Genomic DNA, 22,733 nt, shown 5'->3' with positions numbered 1-22,733 from the left:
CCCATCTTTGTTTTAGTCTTACATGACATTTATAGATTATTAAATGCTCACCATCAGTTATTTTGTCAATGTTGCTTGTTACTGTTTGGTTAGATAAAGTTTATCCTCTAGTAGATTCATCAGGAAAGACTGATAAGTACAGCATTCCCTTAGTTGTTGTATGTTGAAACTTGTTTTGTCTGTAGCTCTGATAGTTGAAGGATAACAGCTGGATATAAAATTCTTGGTTTACCCTTTTCTTTCATTGAGTTTTTAAAAAATGCTTGTTCATTTATCAACTTGCTTTATATGTTGGCTTTGAAAAGTCAGGTGCTAATCTAATTTGTTATAGTAAGTTATTTGTTTTTTGTGGAGGCTTTGAAGATTTTTTTCCATTTGTCTTTATTTATTTTTTATTTTTTTATTTTTTTGCCATATGCGGGCCTCTCACTGTTGTGGCCTCTCCCGTTGCGGAACACAGGCTCCGAACGTGCATGCTCAGCGACCATGGTGCAGGCTCAGCGGCCATGGCTCACGGGCTCAGCCGCTCTGCGGCATGTGGGATCTCCCCAGACCGGGGCACGAACCTGTGTCCCCTGCATCGGCAGGCGGACTCTCAACCACTGCGCCACCAGGGAAGCCCCTCCATTTGTCTTTAAAGCGTAATAGTTTCATTAGAACAAGTGTCAGAGCGATTATTCTGGGCTTATTTTCCCAAGTACCTGATGGACCCTTCCAATGTATAGATTCACATCTTATTTTATTTGTTTTCTCAATTTAGGTTTAAATATTAGTTCTGTTCCATTGCGTTTCCCCCTCCCCTTCCCCCAATTATATGTATGTTGTTTCTTCTTCGCTTGTCTTTCATATTAACCATTTTCTTTGTGATCTCTTTTATTTCTTTTTTTTTTTTGCGGCACGTGGACCTCTCACCGTTGTGGCCTCTCCCGTTGCGGAGCACAGGCTCCAGACGCGCAGGCTCAGCGGCCATGGCTCACGGGCCCAGCCGCTCCACGGCATGTGGGATCCTCCCAGACTGGGGCACGTACCCGTGTCCCCTGCATCGGCAGGCAGACTCTCAACCACTGTTCCACCAGAGAAGCCCCTCTTTTATTTCTTTCTTCATCATATTTTATTCTCTTCATTGTTTTCCTACCTTTCTTTAATGCCACTTACTAGATTTTCATTTGAACTTATTCTCCTTTGGGCGCCTAGTAATTTAGTTTTCATTTCTGAGATGATTTTCTTTTCCTTTTTCTTTCTGAGTTTGATCAACTCCCTCTTCATTTTTTCCTACTTTTTGTCCATTTCTGTTTTTAACTTTTAAATTTCTTATTCAGAGTGTTTGTTCATATCCCTAAATCTTGTTTGAGTATATTTAATTCAGATTGGAGTGTTGTCTTATAGTTTTCTTCTGCATCATGGGTGTTTGTCTGGGATAATTTTCAAAAGCTGACTGATGTGTGACTCTTTTTTGTAGTAACTTTATATAGACTTATTCACTTTTTTCCTATTTATTCTGTGGCTCTTAAATATTTTAAAGGTTCCTAATTCAATGGCATTTTCTTCTGTCAGTATAGAAAAGTCCAGGTTTTTTTTTTTTTTTTAGTGGATTTGTGTATGTATTTGTGTTTGTGGTAGGGGAGAGGTTATTTGTCCTCTCGGTTTTTTGTTTGTTTTTTTGTTTGCAGGTAAATAAATTTCCCCTTTCTACTTCCTTTCCTTTTTGTCACCTAATTGCCAAATGGATCCTGTCTCTTTTTTGCCTTTTTCTTCCCCAGAGACCATGCATTTCTAACACTACACCTTAAATCATTCCCCTTTCCTATAAATAGGGCTCTGATCTACAGGAAAACTTTTTCAGTATTTTCACACTTAGGGTGGACTTTCTCTTTCTGGAGGTGGTTTTACAGCAATTTTAGGCCTGCCACTAGCTCCCCTGTTCTCTCTGACATGCAGTTTTTCTAAGAATGCCCTTGGCTTGGCACAGAGGGTTGCAGTAAGAAGATGAGAGATCACTACTGAGATTTGGCATGTCTTCTTTTGTTTACTTACAGGTAATTTGGAAGTTTGGGCATTCTCTGTCTTCTACTTTTGTTGAGGGCATGGTTAGGTTATTGTGTGGTTTTACTTGTTCTTTTTAAAAAATTCCATATTTTAAAAAAATTTCCCCTTAGTTTTTAAATTTTTTAATTAATTAATTAATTTATTTATTCTGGCCACACTGTGTGGCATGGGGACTGAACCCACGCCCCCTGCATTGGAAGCGTAGAGTCTTAACCACTGGACTGCCAGGGAAGTCCCCTGTATTTTTTATTTTTATTTTTTATTTTATTTTTTTTAAATTTATTTATTTATGGCTGTGTTGGCTCTTCGTTTCTGCGTGAGGGCTTTCTCCAGTTGCAGAAAGTGGGGACCACTCCTCATCGCAGTGTGCGGGCTTCTCACTATCGCGGCCTCTCCTGTTGCAGAGCACAGGCTCCAGACACGCAGGCTCAGTAATTGTGGCTCACAGGGCTAGTTGCTCTGCGGCACGTGGGATCTTCCCAGACCAGGGCTCGAACCCGTGTCCCCTGCATTGGCAGGCAGGCTCTCAACCACTGCGCCACCAGGGAAGCCCCCCTGTATTGTTTTTGAAGGATATGTGGGAAGATGTGAATTTAGGCAGTCATCATTGTCCTTGGCTACCCTGAAGTCCAGGCACTGTTATAGACACTTTATAAATATTAACTCACTTTATCCTCTCAACACCCTATGACACAGTGCTGTTGCTATTCCCATTTTATAGATGAGTTAAAACAGTTTAAATAACTAGCCTGGGGTCACACAGAGCTGGAATCTGAGCCAAAGTAGTCTGGTTCCAGAGTCCGTGCTCCTACCCATAAAGCTTTGCCACCACATGCCAGCGATTCTCAGCTTTTTTACTTCTGGGGTCTCCTCTTTTTTTTTTTTTAAACCATAAACCCAATATTCTAAAGAGAATTGTTTCCTAACCTGTATTTCATCATATAATAATTAGTTTTCCCTTTTTTTTGTAGAAGAAAACATATGCCACTCAGCTTCAGACTACCACACCAAGTAACATAATTGTTTTGTAGCCAAAAGCAAGACAGATTTGACATTTTAACTAGCTTATACAGGTAGACAAATTGAAGATTAACATAAGATTTTCACTATACTTTTTGAAAAGTTAAAAGTAACTGGAAGCCTTCTGTTATTGCTCTTTGATTCCCTAGGACTGTGGGGACTCAGGTGGAAACCATAGATTAAAGAAGCTGTGGACAAGATTTAAAAAAAAAAAAAAAAGGATAGTTTAGTAATCATACTGTATGCAAAAGTATTGGATGCTGGAATGATAGGTATCTTATAAATTGAGGTTGACTTTTCCCTGGGCAAAATTCTGCCTCGATCTTCTGACAAGCTCTTGGAGGGAGTAAAAAGCAAACTAATATTTTTTTCCTTTTGATCTGAACCCTGTGATTTTTCTCTAGGATAATCAGAATGATGTTTAGATTTTCCCCAAAATGCTAGTAAAATGCTATAGGAAAAATTAAAAAGAAAATACATTTCAGTTAATGTAAACAACAGGAATGTTGATAGACTATGTCTAGATTCTTGCCTTTTCTGATTACTTCTTGTCAGAACAATCTTATAGTTATTGTCATGATTGTCAGTAATATCTAACCATTAGTGCTTAATATGTACCAGACACTCAGATGATTAAGCATCTCATATTTAACATGTACCAGGGCTTCCTTCCCTGGTGGCACAGTAGTTAAGAATCCGCCTGCCAATGCAGGAGACATAGGTTTGAGCCCTGGTGCAGGAAGATCCCACATGCCACGGAGCAACTAACCCCGTGCGCCACAACTACTGAGCCTGCACACCTAGAGCCCGTGCTCCGCAACAAGAGAAGCCACTGCAATGAGAAGCCCGCACACCACGACGAAGAGTAACCCCCACTTACCGCAGCTAGAGAAAGCCCGCACGTAGCAACAAGACCCAATGCAGCCAAAAATAAATAAAAAATAAATAATAAATAAATAAATAAATAAATAAATAAATAAAGATTTAACACATACCAAATCTAACACTTGATTTTTCCTCTCCCCACCCTTTTTCCACATCTCGTACACGGTACCGCCAACCTTCCACTTGTCCAGACATGATGCCTAGGAGTAGTTCTTACTCCTTTCTTTCTTTCCCATCTCATATGTAATAAGTTAGGAAATCCTGTTGGCTACCCTTAAAATATTCCCAGTTGTACCGTTTATCACTACTCCTTCCGCCACCTTGGTCCTTGGTATCATCATCTCTTGCCTGGATTGTCACAATAGCTTATTTAACTGATCTATGTGCTTCTACTCTTGCACGATAGCTTGAAGATGATTTAAAAATATAAGTCAGATCACGTGGCTCCTCTGCCTAAAACCCTCTAATCCTTTCACATTTCACAAAAAATAAAAGCTGAAGTTTTTACAGTGTCCTCCGAGGCCCTGCATCATCAGGCTTTTCATTACCTCCCTGGCCTCATCTACCACTCTCTCCCTTGCGTGTTTTGCTCCAAGCATACTGGCCTCTTGAGTGCTTGAGCATGTCAAGTACGGTCTGCCCCCGTGCCCTTGATCTTGTTCCTCCCTCTGCCTGATATGTTCCTTTCCTATATGGCGGCATGTTGCTGCCCTCATTTCTTCCGGGTCTGATCAAATGTTACCTTATTGCTAAGGCCCTCCCCACCACCCTATATAAATAGCATCCACCTCAGCCCCAATCCCACTGACCATGCCCCCAGCCCCATCTACTGTGCTAGCAGGATCCCAGGCTCCTACCATGGGGAAGACAAGGAGGAGGCAGTGACCAAAGAGAGGAAGGGAAAGGGGTTGGGTTGGTGTTTTTATTTGCTACTCTACTAATAAGCATTTTAGCTGTGACGGTGTGGGAAGTAGTGCTGATAGAGTCCTTTGTTTTTCATTGGTCTATTTCTCTCTCTCTCAAGATGGTTTCACCCAAATATCACTGGCGTGGAGGCAGAAAACCTACTGTTGACAAGAGGAGTTGATGGCAGTTTTTTGGCAAGGCCCAGTAAAAGTAACCCTGGAGACTTTACACTTTCTGTTAGGTAAGTTGGAAGAAAAGGAATCCTGAGAGTGTTTTCCAGGGGGGAAGTGTTAGGACCACATTTGGACAACTTGCGACCCTCATTTAGAGTCTGAAGGTCTGAAGGTCTGCCTGCTGTCCTGTGGGTGAGGCCTTGCCACTGCCCTGGCCCACAGATCAGGTATGATTCAGGCCTGCTGTGGGGTTCAGGACGTGGCCTCCTGAGAGTGAGAGGCTTGGGGAGTCAGCAGAAGGGGCCTGAAGGTGGGCTTTTCCTCTCTTGAGAGACCACTGAGGATGAGCTGGAGCATAACATAACAAGTTCTTAAAGCCTGGGTCGATCCTGGTTCAATCCAAAACAAGGCTCAATCCTTGTTCCCTGCATTTTTCCTTTCCCATCTGTTGATTACTGAATGGGAAAAATACTTTCTAAGAGTTTCTTCAAACAGCCTCACAGACGTAGAAAACAAGCTTATGGTTACCAAAGGGGAAAGTGGGGTGGGGGAATAAATTAGGAGTTTGGGATGAACAGATACACACTACTATATATAAAATAGATAAACAACAAAGGCTTACTGTATAGCACAGGGAACTATACTCAATATTCTGTAATAGAAATATTAGGAAAGAGGGAAAAGAATCTGAAAAAGTATATAACTGACTCACTTTGCTGTACACCTGAAACTAACACAACATTGTAAATCAATTATACTTTAATTTAAAAAGAAAAAAGAAAGAAGAAGAGTTTCTTCAGATCACTTTTCTTTTTCAAGAAATAAAACATCACTGAGGAAGTTGTGGTCCCGTTTGTTCCCCTGCCCAGTCCCATTCCCCTCCCTCTTTCCTCAGAGGAAACCACCATCAAGAGGTTGGTATATCTCCTTCCTGAACATGTTTTTAATACTGCATTTGTACTATGTGTGAATGATATGAGGTTGGTTTGTGTGTTTTTAGAATTCATATCCATGGCTTTATAATGTATGTATTCTGAGACTACCTTTAAATTTTTTTTGAGTTCTGTGCTGATACATATAGATCTAATTATTAACTTTAATGGCTATATAATATTCGAAGGTGTGCATATACCACAGTTTATCCCATCCCCTATTGTTGGACACTTGAGTTGTTTTTAGTTTGTTTAAAATTGTTTTGAACAGTATTGGCAACATCTGTTACATGTCTCTTTGAACACATGTGGGAGAGTTTTTCTAGAAATTGACTTTCTCTTATATGCTCTAGCTCATTCCAGGAGCCAGAACTGAACTGCTCTATGAATTTGCTTTTATTATTATTATTTTTAAATAAAGAAGTAAGGAAAACATGTTCTGAGGACCCCTTCGGGATTTGGGAAGTCCCTTTTTGGTATCGATTAGTTTCTCAAGGAGCTCACATTGTTGGCTTTTACTTCCCTTTTGCTACAAGGAGAGGGCAGAAGCCTTCATGAATTTTCCCAGGCTTATCCTAGCACAGACTTCTAACCTACAGTTGAGTGACATTTGACCTGTAAGAGTTTGGATGGAGATTATATAATAATAACAATGATGTTGAGGAGGAGGATGATAGCAGACGTTATTGAGGGCTTGACATATTCCAGGCCATCTTGCTAAGCACTCGCCACATATCATTTTATTTAATCTCTCCAACAACCTATGAATAAATACCACTATTATCTTCATCTTAGGGGTGAGTAAGCTGAAGCACAGAGGTTAACTTACAAAGCTGGTTTCATAGCTAGTAAGTGGCAGAGCCGGGACTACAGAACTGTTGAGGTTCTTTTTTTTTTTTCTTTTTCCTCAACTTTTTATCTTGAGACATTTCAGACCTATAGGAAAGTCAAAAGATGAGTACAGTGAATACCCACATTCCCTTTACCTGTTAACATTTTGCCATGTTTGCTCTTTTGCTCTGAGTGTGTGTGTGTATGTGTATACTCTCCCCTCCCCCAACCTTCTGAACATAAGTTGCAGATGTCAGGATGCTTATTTTTACCTCTTGAGTACTTCAGTGTGCATGTCCTATGAACAAGGACATCCTGTATAACTACAATATCATTATTATATATGAGAAATTTTAAGTGATTCCATAATGTTATCTAACACACAGTCCATATTCAAATTTCTCTCGTCATTTCAATAGTGGATTTTGAAGCCATCCCTTTATTTCACATCAGGAAGCACATAATATCTGTTTGCCCCATCTTCTGTAGTGTCATTGCTTCTAGGCCCTTATAGTAGACAGAGCTGGGAAATAAATACTTATATATTTAAAACCAAAATTTAAATATATCAGTATCAATAAATATATAAATATATATCAGACAAGTCTGATAGCTCTAGTTCAGCCCAATTTCCTTACCTTTTCCCATTCCGTATTTGTGTTTCCCTTCTGTAGAGAGAACCGTGTTTCACAGCAGCATCAATGTATGACCTCATTTGCCGAATCTTCTAATACAAAGATAGTTTCAGAATTACTATACCATTATCATTTCTAATTACAAACCCCATAAGTAAAGTTCATGATTTCTCTGGAGTGTTTCTGTTCACAGCATATATCCCACTACGGGTGTATAATCTGTACTGTGTTCAAAAGCTACGGGAATTAATTTTCTGTGTAGTTACAAACTTACTGCAAAGTTAGAGTCATTTCTTTCTTTCTGTATTCAGTTTTTTGGTTTGGTACTCATTTTTTTGATCCTTGTTGATTTTATTTTTTGAATATGTGAAACACAAGATTTAAAAGTCAAACTGTATAAAAAGGTATATTCTGACAAATTTTATTCTTATCCCTACCCCGTGTACCTTATTTCCATCCCTGTAGGTAACCAGTTTTATTAATTTATGGTTTATCTTTCTGTGTTTCTTTTCACACATGAAGTGGAATACTAAATTATTTCTTTGTAGTTTACTTTTTTCACTTACAGAAATCTTTTAGTGATCTTTCTCATTTTTTAAATTAACTGCATAGCATGTAACTTTATACAATTTCCTAAAAATGGGAATTTAGTTATTTCCAATATATTACAATGATAAATAATACTGCATCTAATATGATAACATTTTGCATATGTTTTGTGCTTTTGGAAATGTATCTTCAGAGGTGAATTCCCGGGAGTGAGATGACTGGGGCAGAGAGTCAATATATATTAGTATAGGTTTTCCAAATTCCCCTCCACAGTGATTGTACCATTTTGCATTCTCACCAACAGTGTCTGAGGGTCCCTGTTTTTCCACAGCTTCCAGTTGAGTGTTGTCAAGCTTTTCACTTTCGTCAACCTGATAGGTGAGAAATGGTATCTCAGTGAATTTTAATTTCTCTTATGATTGAAGCTGAACATATTTTAATAAGGTTAAAGGTCATCTGTATATCTTTTTGGTGAACTGTCTTAGAACCAGTGCTTTTAACAACTCTTAAACTGCCAAGTTTCACTTTATATATGTTTTCTTATGTATATGATGTATATTATAGACACTGAGATGCATGTGTGTGTGTGTGTGTGTGCATGCATAAATGACAAGTTTATTGTTCTAGTTTTCTACAGGTGATCTAATCTTTTTGTTATGTGTCCATGCTGAAAATTTGATGATTAGGTTGCCTTAGTTAGTCAAGGAAGATCCCCTTTTTTTAATTTTGAGGGAAAAAAATACAGAAAAATACAAAAAATTATGTCCAAGTACCCATATTGTATTTATTGCCAGTCATTTTTTTCTTCAAAATAAAATATAAAAAAAAGCAAAATTTCCCTTTTTTCACCACCCTTCCTGCCGTTCTTCTCTTTGCCACAGAGACAGCTACTTTCTGAGTTTGGTGTATTTCTTTCTAGTTCATTAAAAAAAAAGTACAGGGCTTCCCTGGTGGCGCAGTGGTTGGAAGTCCGCCTGCCAATGCAGGGGACATGGGTTGCAGCCCTGGTCCGGGAGGATCCCGCATGCCGCGGGGCAACTAGGCCTGTGAGCCACAACTACTGACCCATGCACCGCAACTGCTGAAGCCCGCGTGCCTGGAGCCGCTGCTGTGCGGTGGGAGAGGCCACCGCGGTGGGGGGCCTGCGCACCTCAGTGAAGAGTGGCCCCCGCTCGCCGCATCTGGAGAGGGCCCGCCCACAGCAACGAAGACCCAACGCAGACAAAAATAAATAAATAAAATAAATAAATTTATTTTAAAAAAGGACATATAATATAATAAGTAACATAACATAAAAGTAATATAATAATAAAATATATATGTATGTCTGTGGTCTGTATCATGAATAATGTATAATATTACTTGTGTGCATTCTGAAATTTTCATAAATGGTACATGCTGAGCATATCATTCTGCATTGTGCTTCTTTCATGCAATATCATGTTGTTTTTTGGCTGCGCTGTGTGGCTTGCAGGATCTTAGTTCCTCAACCAGGGATTGAACTTGGGCCCCTGCAGTAAAAGCGCTGAGTCCTAACCACTGGACTGCCAGGGAATTCCCAGTATCATGTTTTTGAGATCCATCTATGTTGCTTTATAGTCCATACCTGAAATATCTGTTTTTGTGATATGTTAAGTCAAGGTTAGAGATAGAAAGCTGAGGTGTTAAAATAGAATCAGGTGTAGCTGGAGGAGAGAGACCCAAAGTGCCTTTTTTACCCACTGGAAAAGATTGTAACCAAAAATTAGAAGTAGATATTGTTATTAACATTGTAGGACAATTTTTCTTACTTCGTTTCCATTTTCCTTTATCTTTAGTAGAAGTGTATTTATATTTAACAGAGGCTTCATCAATAACACTATAGGGTCAGACTGAAAAATAAATATAGGTCAGTGATTACCATTTTGGGATTGCCAGACCCCTTGGGTCCACAAAGATGATTACGGGTGTCCTTGAGATGTACTTGGTAGTAGAGAAAACCAAATGGAAATCATCAAGCTGCCTAGGCTAACTAAAATACCAAGTTTTAGAAACTTTTGGCCAGTGTTGTCAATTGATTGGGTTGACATACTAGCTATCTCACTTTGGAAACTCCGTTAATTATATGTCTTTAAAATGATTTTTAAAGATACAATTATGTGTAGTATCTTAAGTGTATAGTAAGATGAGTTTTGACAAATGTGTTTATCAATGCAATGAGAACTCTAATCAAAATCTTAAGTATTTCTATCACCCTAGAAAGTTTCTTGGTGCCGGTTTCTATTCTCCCTCCCCCTAAGAGGCAACCACTCTTCTCTTTTTTATCCCCATTGACGAGCCTATTCTACAATGTCATATAAACGAAGTCATACAGTATATATTCTTTTGTGTCTGGCTTCTTAACGTAATGTTTTTGAGATTCACCTAAGTTGATTGTATATATCAGTGGTCCTCTCTCTTTTATTTAAATTGCTGTGTGATATTTCATTGTATGAGTATTTGTGTATCCATTTTGGCCATAAATATTTGACCTTTCAATTTTTTTCTACTACAAAAAGGCCGCAATGAATATTCTTGTACAAGTCTTTTGGTAGCCATGCAGTTTCATTCCTTTGGGGCAAAATACTAGGAGTGGGTTTACTGGATTATAAGGTAAATGTACGTTTAATTTTAGTGATATTTGTCTTGATTAATTGATGAGAAAAATGATTGCCACTTAATTATATGCAGAGCCCTTTGTGTTGAAATGGTTGACTGTGTGGTTATTTCACTCACTGCATTTGTTTAGGAAAAGTGTAAACTTGCACATTCCTTGGGTTTGTTTCAATGTTTAGGTGAAATCTGATAATGAATATGAGATCCATTTTTACTAGTAGCTCTTTATTTGTCTTTTACCCCCTCTTTTCTAATGGACTATTTTAGAAGAAATGGAGCTGTCACCCACATCAAGATTCAGAACACTGGTGATTACTATGACTTGTATGGAGGGGAGAAGTTTGCCACTTTGGCTGAGTTGGTCCAGTATTACATGGAACATCATGGGCAATTAAAAGAGAAGAATGGAGATGTTATTGAGCTCAAATATCCTCTGAACTGTGCAGATCCTACCTCTGAAAGGTCAGTTACATTTTCGTAACTGCAGAGTCTGCATCTCTCCCATGCCATAGGTGTGAGGTGAATGCATTATGGGGGTTTGACTTCTGTTTCTCAAACTGTAATCTTAAAAGTGTTACTAAAGTAAGGGCTTCCCTGGTGGAGCAGTGGTTGAGGGTCCGCCTGCTGATGCAGGGGACACGGGTTTGTGCCCCGGTCCGGGAAGATCCCACATGCCGCGGAGCAGCTGGGCCCGTGAGCCATGGCCGCTGAGCCTGCGCGTCCAGAGCCTGTGCTCCGCGATGGGTGAGGCCACAACAGTGAGAGGCCCGCATAAGTGTTACTAAAGTAAGAGTAATAGGATCAGATTATTCTCAGAGTGGCCTTTTCTTGCAAAAGCTTCAGTCAGTGTTACTTACACTCGTTCTACAGAAGTCTCAGACTATTCCTGTATATACTTGATACACGCAATAATTTTAAGATTATTGACCTTGAGCGTTATTGAACTTTGAGCGTTAGGAGAGGAAAACAAATGATAATGGGAACACCAAAATAGCAGTTCCCTGTAGTAGCTTCTGACCAGCTATTCAGCAGTGCCACCAACAGATGTCAGTTTAAGCTCAGAAGTGGGAAAGCAGAGAACTCGGGTCAGATTTTTCATCAGTTCTTTTATGTTATATCCACGAATGTGTGAGAATGACCCTAATTAGAGGGAATCGTATTATTTCAGAGATCTTTCCCCAGTGTTGGAACTAAGCTGATGAAAGCTGGGGCTTGACTTAACTTGCGTTGATTTTATTGGTTTTCTGCATTCCCAGTCTCTTCTCTCTGACTCAGTACCAAATCAGGGTCTCTTAATTAGGTTTGAATATTTTCTGTCTTCAGGTAGGTTTCTTCTACTTACACCTTCATGTCACTGGTATTTTATGCTGATAATTTGTTTTCCAGCCAAATTATTAAGCAAAAGGCTGTCAGCCAACTCTGTGCAGTTTATTTAATTTTACTCTGTTCAGTTGAGGGTAGATGAAAACTACCTCGAAGTATATTCCTTTAGTGTTGAGCCATTAGCACTATGTGCTGTGATCATGCTTGTTTCCTCACCAAGATCCTGAGGGAAAAAGCCACATTATTAATATGACTATGTTAAGATGTTTTCTATAGTAACTTAGAGTAGCGGTGTTTCAAAGTCTGACCTCAGACGGCCTACATTAGGACTCTGGTGTGCTGGTTAAAAATGCAGATTGCTGGGCCCCATTCAGACTTAGCGTATTAGTATCTCTCATTGTGAGGCATGGGAATTCACATTTTTAGCAAAATCCCTTGCCTCTACTCCAAGTCTTACGTGCATTAAAATTTGAAATGATAACCCAGTAGATAGTCCAAAGATGACGACAGCAAACTTGGAGGCTATTGAAGTATATAGATTGGAAATCTGGAAAAGCTTGGAAGGCTTGAACTAATTTATAATGAAGATCCTTTTTAATGTAGTGTTTGCATGCCAAAGCAAGGGCAAACATTCAAATGATTCTCTGTCGCTACCATAACTCTCTATTATAACTTCTTTAAATGACTGTAATTAAATAGTTGGTCCTTTTAGCGTTTGGCAGTGGAGAAATGACAAACTGCCTTTTTAAAAGATGGGGGATTTAAAAGAAAATAGGAAAGATTGAGGATATTTGCCTCCAAATGATTGTGGGCTCATTTAAGGAGTTTAATGTTCATTCTTTTTTTTTTTTTTTTGGCCGCACCACGTGATTTGTGGGATTTTAGTTCCCTGACCAGGGACTGATCCCGGGCCATGCCAGTGAAAGCCCAGAATCCTAACCACTAGGCCACCAGGGAACTCCCCTAATGATCACTCTTAATATCTTTGTCATTTTTCCTGCCTGCTTTGGGATGCAAATTCTGTCTTATGTGGAATGGATCAACCTCTTGGAGGAACGTGCCTGTTTTTAATTGTGTTGAGTAGAGGTGACTATGTATGGTAGTTTTGTGAAAGAATGTTGTGAACGCATGGCAGAACTCAATTGATTTTTCATTAAAAAAAATTTAGGTGGTTTCATGGACATCTGTCTGGGAAAGAAGCAGAGAAATTATTAACTGAGAAAGGAAAACATGGTAGCTTTCTTGTGCGGGAGAGCCAGAGCCACCCTGGAGATTTTGTTCTCTCTGTCCGAACCGGAGATGACAAAGGGGAGAGCAATGACGGCAAGTCTAAAGTGACCCACGTTATGATCCGCTGTCAGGTAAAACCCGGATTGAACTGTGGGTCTGGCGAAACATCATCTTTCGGTGGTTTTTCTGCTGGGAGAAGACCGACACCATTACTTCCAAAGTCATTTAGTTAAGGGCTTCTACACTTTTAGTACCTTGTTAATTATAACTGTTTCATCATTTCCGAACTTTATTAAATTACTTATTTCCTCTCTATCTCTGGCAGATTAAGTCATGCCTCAGTACGTCACCTTCTTCCCTGCAGTCTTTTTTTTTTCTTTGGCTGCATCACTCAGCTTATAGGATCTTAGTTCCCCGACCAGGGTTGAACCCGAACCCTCGGCAGTGAAAGCACGGAGTCCTAACCACTGGACCGCCAGGGAATTCCCAGCCCTGCAGTATCTCAATCTGTGCTTGGTTACAGCTGGAGTCTGCCTCTGTCTCAATTTCTAAAGTGATGGCCTCAGCTTCTCCCTTGGGTCAGCACAGTCTAGCCTGTGACTACATGTACTTTCACATTATAGAATTCTGGTTAAGGCTGGGAGAACTGAATTCACCATTTCTTGTTTTTAATGCGATGGCTAGACCAAGGAGGTTGGTTCTTGGTCAACTACATCAAACTTTGTTTTGACATAGTTTCCTAAATAGCAACTGTCTCTTCACTTATTGCTTCGGTTTTTCAATAAGATTAAAAAAAAAAACCAAAAAACCCAGCTTTATTGAGATATAATTCACACACCATACTATTCACCCTTTTAAAGTGGACAATTTGGTGGTTTTTAGTATATTCACAAATTATGCAGCCAACAACGTTAATTCCAGAACCTTTTCATCACCCCAAAAAGAAACCCTGGGTTCATTACCAGTCCCTCCCCATTTTCCCCCTCCCCCCAGCTCTTGGCAACCACTAACCTCTTTGTTTCAATGGATTTGCCTATTTTGTATATTTTATATAGATGGAATCATGTAATATGTGGCCTTTTGTGACTGACTTCTTTTACTTAGAATGTTTTTCAAGGTTTATCCATGTTATAGCATGTGTCAGTAAACTCTTTATTGGCAAACATTTTGTTGTATGGATATATACCACATTTTGTTTATCCATTAAAAAATTAATGGGCATTTTGGCCCATTAATTTTTATGAATAATGCTGCTATGAACATTTATGTACATTTATGTATTTATCATTTTGTGATATTCTCTTCGATGAGACATCATGTTCATATTTTCTTTTAATTTATAGTTTCCTTTAGTTCTTTGAATATATTTATACTAGCTGGTTTAAAGTCTTTGTCTGGGCTTTCTCAAGGACAGTTTCTGTTGAATGCTTCCCACCCTCCCCCCCACCCCCAAGTACGGACCATATTTTCTTGTTTCTTTGCATGTCTCATAAGTTTTTGTTGGAAACTAGGCATTTTAAATAATATAATATAAATCCTTTGCCCTCCTTTCTGAGGCAGCATTATTTGTTGTTGCTACTTTTTATTGTTCCTGTAGTTGTTGTTGCTGTTTGTGTGTTCAGTGACTCTCCTGTCTTTGTCTTGTGTGGCCACTGAAGTCTTTGCTTGGGTAGCTTAGTGATCAGTTAATGATTGAACAGAGATTTCCTTAAATGCCTTGAAACATTAAATCTCCCAGCCTTTGCCAGGGAGGCTCTGTGTGTATGTGTGTGTGTGTGTGTGTGTGTGTGTGTGTTGGGGCACGACTGCCTTCAGTGCTCTGGCACCTTAAAACTCTGCCTTAGCCTTCACTTCCTACTTGCACAGAACCTCAGGATCAGCTAGAGGTAAAGATTAGGGCCTTTTTGGATCTTTCCTGGACTTCACACAGCCATGCACATGCACATGCACATGTCCTTCTAGATTCTCAAGGATATGTTGGAGGTTTTCAGAGCCCCCTGTGGATGATGTCTGGATTTTCCTTTTAAGTTTTTGATCAATCTCTTATTTGCTCTGACTGGTATTGCTGCCTTAGGCCACTGTGATATTAAACAATTGCTGCTAATTGTTTTTGGGAGATCCCCTGAAGGCAGGCTGAGTAAGCTGTAAGTCAATCAAATAAAGACAAGCTCTGAAAATAAGGCTTTCCCAGGGAGCTGCTAAACAGACCAGACAGTGATCATTGTCTAGGGATAGGTCTGGAAAGAGCTCCAAATCCATCTGTCTACTCCAGTTATGCTAAGCTGCTTTGTTTTCACAGCTACTGTGGTTATGAGACTATTGGTTTTCAAGGCTACCAAGAAGCTGGGGAGAGGTAGGTGGGAATAGGGCAAGTTAAAAGGCCACAATTTGTTGTTCTCATCAAGGTTCAATCTTTTTCTTGAATAAATGCTCCTTGAACTTTATTGGTTAATTTTCAGAGTTCTGGAAAAGTTGATGACAATTTTTGCCAGGGTTCTTGTTACTTTTGTGAAAGAGCAGATTTTCAGAGGTCCTTACTCTGTCATTCTGAAAGTGCTGCTTCCCCCCTCGCTCGATTTATTTTTAAATAAAAGGTCATACCCAAATATCTTCATGTATCATTTCTAGGGTTTTGTATTTTCTAAGTTTAACCATTTTCCTGTTGTTTTCCTGAAACAGCCTATTCTGGTCTCCTTGTCAGAAAAAATTTCCTGGTCTCTGTTTATAATTTCCCTTTTAAATTTTCATTAGAAGATGAAAGAAAAGGCTTGTATATTGGGTTTCAGTGCTGCCTCACCAGCCTTAGAGTTTGTTGTGTTTCAGAGAGAAGTAGTTATTTATCTTCTGTTCAGCAGCCTTGTGTATAGTCACTTAGCCTAGAGTATAAGTAAATAGTAAATATGGTTTTTCTTTTTTTTTTTCTGGCTATTTAGTGAACCTATGAGAGAGAAACTTTTTTGTGGCCTAGTTAATGTTGGATACTTATTTAGGGTTTCTCACACCTCACAAGGAACTCTTTTACATTGGATCTGCTTCTCCATTTTCATCATCTTTGTTGCTTCCCTTTCTTTGTGCTCTTACAGCTCTTCAATCTTTCCATTATTGGGGGAGAGTTAGTCTCTGTACTTGAGTTGGGAAAAACAGTAATTTAACATAAAGGTCATGAACATAATTTTTTTTTTTGGTCTTGAAAGGAACTGAAATATGATGTTGGTGGAGGAGAACGGTTTGACTCTTTGACAGATCTTGTGGAGCATTACAAGAAGAATCCTATGGTAGAAACATTGGGCACAGTACTACAACTCAAGCAGGTAAGCATTTTGGAAAGCTAAACTCCCCCTCCTTATAGAGTTTAAGAAGTCCGAACATAGAATATTCCAAACAGACAGAAGTAGAATAGTATCGTGAACCTCCGTGTACCCATCACCCAGCTTCAATTACGATCAACTCATCAAATCTTATTTCATTTATTACTCCACTCACTACCTTCTTCTTGTAGTATTTGGTAACAAATTGTAGATATTACATCATTTTCATGATTATCTCCATATGTAATCCTAAAAGGCCTTATGGAGTTTTTAAAGCAAAGTTTTTATCAAATTTTCATTGTAGATGCACCTTTGGTTACCTTTAGGTGATCATACCTTTACATTTTAGAGTTATTGCTGTTTCAAAGCTCACACTTATTACTTAGTGGCAAATGATACCATCTCTAACATTGTGGTCTATTTATAAAGAAAAATAGGTTTGAATTTATATCAGCAAAGTGTGTGGAGATTGAAGAAAGATATATTTCCTGAAGGAACAGAAAGGAAAGTGAAACTCTATTTGAAAATTTTACTGTGAACTTCCTGTCCTTGCCTCTATGAACACCAACATAGAAGTCTTTTTTTTTTTTTGCATTAACACTTTTTTCTGTAATACTTTCTTCATTTCACACCAACCGCTGAATTTGATTAGCCCCTCAACACAACTCGTATCAATGCTGCTGAAATAGAAAGTCGGGTTCGAGAACTAAGCAAATTAGCTGAGACCACAGATAAAGTCAAACAAGGCTTTTGGGAAGAATTTGAGGTAAGTTATTAAAAAAATTTTTTTTGCATGATTTATTAAATCCTGTTCTTAATGGAAGAGAAGTTGGTTTCACGTTTGGGATTGGATCTGAAAGGCTCGGATCTGCGTCCTTTCTTAATTTGGCCATTGATTGACGTGGAACAAGTTGCTGAGGGGGCTTTTTCAAATAGAGCTGCATTATGTTCTGGGAGAAGGGAGTTGGCAGTTAATATTAAATGGATGAGCCAATAGCTCCATTTGGGTCTTTTGGTTTGGACTGCTGGCAAAACCCCAGAAAAAGAAAAGAATCTAATTCTTCGGAAGATTTCCAGCATTGGCTGGGGTCTTTAGAAAGAATCTATAGCTTTACTGCTGTGAATAAGTGAAAGACAGTTATCTCATGGTGGCTTTAATCTGGGAGTTGAAATTTATATCTTTGAGAGGTTAAGTGAACTGATTTCTTTCCTGAAACCAGCTTGGGTAGGAGAATGTCCCCAGTGGCAGTGGGCTGTGTTCCTGTTGCACTGAAGTTTGTCACCTGCCAACTCATTGTAATCTTATTCTCTCCGTTATCATCCCTGTGACAGAAAACTTTGTCAAAAACAATTTTGTGTGTGTGTGTGCCATATTTACCTTCATAGTTATTCTTAGCATGTAGCACAGTGCCTGGTACACAGCAGAAACTCCATAAATGTTTGTTGAATGAGTATTTACATTTAGCTAATATTTATGTTATTTTATTAATACTACTCTGTTTATGGGAATGATTATTCCATACTTTTTGTAGGACTTTAGAATTCATAAATATTTGTGGAATGAATGAACAAATGAATGGCCACATGAAGCCCTATTAACCACAGTATGTCAGATCAACTTGGTGAGATATTATTTCCATTTTACAGACGAGGAGCCTCAGACTCAGGGAGGTTAAGTAAATTGTCCAACTTCTGTACCACAAATACTGATTGAATTGCAGCACTGAGGATGTGTACAGAATAGAACAGTCATGGTCATTGCTGAACATTGCCAACCAGGGACTTGACCTCACATTTATTCTTTTATACCAGCATTGGGTTAGTCACCAAAGACACCATGGTGAACAAGATGGACAGGGTTTCATCTTTAAGGAGCTTTGAGTTGAGAGAGGGATAAGTACAGAAATTTTAGAAATCTTACATCAAAATTTGAATGAAAAGCTAAAAACTTTTTATTATGCAAAATTTCAAATATATACAGAAGCAGATTGAATTGTATAATTATAGCAATATATACCTGTCACTCAGCATTAACAATTGTTGATATCTGGCCAGTCTTTTTATTTATTTTTTATTTTTTATAAATTAATTAAATTAATTAATTAATTTATTTTTGGCTGCGTTGGGTCTTCGTTGCTGCGCGTGGGCTTTCTCTAGTTGTGGCGAGCAGGGGCTACTCTTTGTTGCGGTGTGTGGGCTTCTCGTTGCGGTGGCTTCTCTTGTTGTGGAGCACGGGCTCTAGAGCACAGGTTCAAAAGTTGTGGTACATGGGCTTAGTTGCTCTGCAGCATGTGGGATCTTCCTGGACCAGGGATCGCACCTGTGTCCCCTGCATTGGCAGGCAGATTCTTAACCGCTGCGCCACCAGGGAAGCCCCTGGCCTGTCTTTTTAAACTATACCCCACTTAACTCCCCCAGCCCTGGCTTATCTTAAAGCAAATCCCAGATGTTATTTCATCTGTGACTGTTTCATTAAAAAAAAATTATAACCAGAATATCATTATCACTCCTAAAACTATTAACAATAATTTCTTAATATTAACACATATCAGTCACTGTTCACATCTTCTTGATACACACATACACACACACACACTTGCAGATTGTTTGAATTGGGAAGTGTTTTTTCCCCACTTGATTATGAAAAAAATTTGAATTTAAAATAGATTTGTATAAAGAACCCCCATGTACCATTATCAGTTTCACCAGTTACCCCAGATATCACATGAAATATCATAAATATTTCAGTATTCATGGAATTCTTAAAAAATTAACCGAAACACTACTACCACATCTAAAAAAAGATAATAAAAATTCATCAAATAGCCAGTCATTGTTCCAATTAGGCTAGTTGTCTTTTTTTTTTAATTTGTTTGTTGTTGGATAATTTTTCAAGTAAGTTCCCCATGGATCTCTGTTTTGTTTTTTTTTTTTTTTTTTGCGGTACGTGGACCTCTCACTGCTGTGGCCTCTCCCGTTTTGGAGCACGGGCTCCGGACACGCAGGCTCAGCTTCCATGGCTCACGGGCCCAGCCGCTCCGCGGCATGTGGGATATTCCCAGGCCGGGGCACAAACCCGTGTCCCCTGCATCGGCAGGTGGACTCTCAACCACTGCGCCACCAGGGAAGCCCAGGATCTCTGTTTTTAAACTCTGTTTTTTTGTTTTGTTTTGTTTTGCCATGAGGCTTGTGGGATCTTAGTTCCCCAATCAGGGATCGAACCTGGGCCCTTGGCAGTGAAAGTGCAGAGTCCTAACCACAAGACCGCCAGGGAATTCCCACTGTTTTTAAAATCTTAAGCCTCTTTATATTCTTACTCTCCTTTCAGCCTCTCTATTCCATCCTTTCCCCCTCCCTTCCTTTCTCTTCCACTCCCTTTTCTTCTCACTCTGTATTAGTCCATTCAGCTGATATAACAAGATACCATAGACTGGGTGGCTATACACAACTGAAATATATTTCTCAGAGTTCTCCGAATTCTGGAGTTCTGGAGGCTGGATCTGAGATCATGGTGCCAGTATGGTCCGGTGAGGGTCCTCTTCCAGATTGGCAACTTCTCATTGTATTCCCTCCTGACAGAAGGAGTGAGGGAGCTCTGTGGGCCTTCTGTATGAGGGCACTAATCCCATTCATGAGGGCTCCACCCTCATGACCTAATCACTTCCCAAAAGCCTTACCTTCTAATACCATCACCTTGGGCATTAGGATTTCAACATAGGAATTTTGGGGAGACACAAACATTTAGACCATAGGACCCTATTTTTTGTTACTGTTTTTGTTATTGGAGAAAGCAGGTCCTTTGTCCAGAGAGTTACTTACGATCTGGATTTTTCTGAGTGTGTCTCTGTGGTGGATTTTAACACCTTTCTCCCCTGTATTTCTTGTAAGTTGATCTAGCTAGACAATTTGTTAGATCCAGTTTTTCTTTGGCAAGACTGCATATGAGATGGTGTGTCAGGAGGTGCTTATGTCCTGTTGCTTCTCTTTTTATTTTCTAAGCAGCAACTGGTAATTATTGCCTAGATCCATTCACTTATAAGGTGTGTAATAACTTTATCATTCGTCATTATTAGCTGGAATATTTCTATAAAGATAAGCTTTCTGTCACCAAGGCAGGATATATGCTTGATTCTTTCCTGTTTACTAAGTAGTTTTAAAAACAGCGTTCTCCAAAAAAAATTTTTTTATCAATATGTACTCATGGGTTTTTTAAACATATTTAGTGTGCTTCTATCTATGGCATTTATCATTTCTGTTGCTCAAATTATTTTAGCTTTGACCAGTGGGAGCTTCTGCAAGCTGGCTTCTACTCCTTCCTATACAACTCTGGTAGTTTTTGCTAGATTCCTTCCTTTCTGGTGTAATAAGTTGTTACAGTGTAATACATTTCCCATGTCAGAACTGGAATCAGTCATTTCTCCAAGGAGTGAGTTAGCTTTTCTCTCATTTTCCTCCCTTTCTTCCTTCCTTCCCTTCCTTTCCTGGGAAGTGGTATTTAGAGACTACAGTCTGGGAGCCAGAAGTGTTTATTGTTGTCAGGTTGGTTATTTCCTTCTCAGTGGGTGGAGCTAGAAAAAATTGTTTTCTTGAAATAAATTACGAGTCCAAATGATACTTCCGATTCAAATTCAGGACTCAGACTAATAAGACTTCTGCTACCCCCAATAATATCATTACTGAAAACAGTTTAATTTTTTTTCCAGCTTTTATTTTTTCATCCTTAGGGTAGATCCTTCAGAGATGTATAGTCAAATTACTGTGCTTTCAATCATTTGTAATAGTTCTTCTCTATGTGGTTATATACTAACTGGATACACAACTAGGTGATTTGTTTCATTTTATGTTTGGATTTCAGAAATGTCTTTCTATAACATTTTATTTACAATTATATAAAATATTGCCTTTGATTCTAAAGTCAAATATAAAAAGTACATTCAAAGAAGTTTATCTTCTATCCCTGTCTTTTCATCCTTATATTTATAGCCATTTAAAAAAAAGTTGAAGTCCATCATTACCTTTCAAAAAGTATAAGCAAATATATATCTGTAAATTCATAACCCATCCTTTCATGGATAAATAGTAGCATAATTGTACATACTTTTTTCCAACTTCTTTTTTTTATTACATTGGAGATCACTCCACAGTAGTATCTACAGATAGTCTTCATTCATTTTTACTGCACAGTACTCCACTGTGTGGATGTACCATAGTTTATTCAACCTATTGATGAGCATTTGGCTAGTTTCCAAATATATTACAAAGAAGATACAATGGATAGCCTTGTGCATGCATATTTTTCTCTTTTCGCTGATTATTGTTAATATTAACATTTTTTTGATATTCTGTGTTAAAAAAAGTGATGATTGTTACTCATCTTTAACTTTTTTTTTTTTTTTTTTTTTTTGGCCGGGCCGTGTGGCTTGCGGGACCTCAGTTCCCAATCAGGGATTGAACCCAGGCCACAGCAGTGAAAGCGCCGAAACCTAACCAACTACACCACCAGGGAACCCCCTACTCATCTTTAATTTTTATTATATATCCTACATAATTTTGGTTAGCGTATTTAAAGTCTGAAAAGTATTTTTAATTAAAATTAAAAGATATCAAACCTTTTTGGTAAATATAAGAAGTGAGCTAGGGGCTTCCCTGGTGGTGCAGTGGTTAAGAATCCGCCTTCCAATGCAGGAGACACGGGTTCGAGCCCTGGTCCGGGAAGATCCCACATGCCGCGGAGCAGCTGGGCCCATGTGCCACAATTAATGAGGCTCGGGCACCTAGAGCCCATGCTCCGCTACAAGAGAAGCCACCACAATGAGAAGCTCGCGCACCGCAACGAAGAGTAGCCCCTGCTTGCTGCAGCTGGAGAAAACCCAATGCAGCAACAAAGACCCAAAGCAGCCAAAAATAAATAAATAAATTTTTTTTAAAAAAAGTGAGCTATTTTTTTTAAATTATTATTTATTTATTTATTTTTGGCTGCATTGGGTCTTTGTTGCTGAGCGCGGGCTTTCTCTAGTTGTGACGAGCAGGGGCTACTCTTCATTGCGGTGTGCGGGCTTCTCATTGCAGTGGCTTCTCTTGTTGCAGAGCACAGGCTCTAGGCGCACGGGCTTCAGTAGTTGTGGCTCGCGGGCTCTAGAGCACAGGCTCAGTAGTTGTGGTGCACGGGCTTAGTTGCTCTGCGGCATGTGGGATCTTCCTGGACCAGGGCTCGACCTGTGTCCCCTGCATTGGCAGGCAGTTTCTTAACCACTGTGCCAC

General features: G+C 39.1%; 1 protein-coding gene across 4 annotated transcripts in view; it reads left to right on the top strand.

Moving 5' to 3' along the window:
• Positions 1 to 22,733, top strand: part of PTPN11 (protein tyrosine phosphatase non-receptor type 11) — a 79,690-nt gene that overhangs the window by 14,322 nt on the left and 42,635 nt on the right. For all 4 annotated transcript variants that reach the window (XM_081252686.1, XM_081252687.1, XM_081252689.1 and 1 more), the window contains exons 2-6: positions 4,976 to 5,098; positions 10,879 to 11,073; positions 13,103 to 13,295; positions 16,359 to 16,475; positions 17,125 to 17,238. In XM_081252686.1, the coding sequence (XP_081108812.1) occupies positions 4,976 to 5,098; positions 10,879 to 11,073; positions 13,103 to 13,295; positions 16,359 to 16,475; positions 17,125 to 17,238 (742 nt within the window). The remainder of the gene's footprint in view (positions 1 to 4,975; positions 5,099 to 10,878; positions 11,074 to 13,102; positions 13,296 to 16,358; positions 16,476 to 17,124; positions 17,239 to 22,733) is intronic.

This window comes from Mesoplodon bidens (genome assembly GCF_964165515.1).
Source record: "Mesoplodon bidens genome assembly, chromosome: 13".
NCBI classification, from domain to species: Eukaryota; Metazoa; Chordata; class Mammalia; order Artiodactyla; family Ziphiidae; genus Mesoplodon; species Mesoplodon bidens.
Note: the sequence above shows the minus strand (reverse complement) of the source record. Positions and strands in the feature narration are given on the sequence as shown.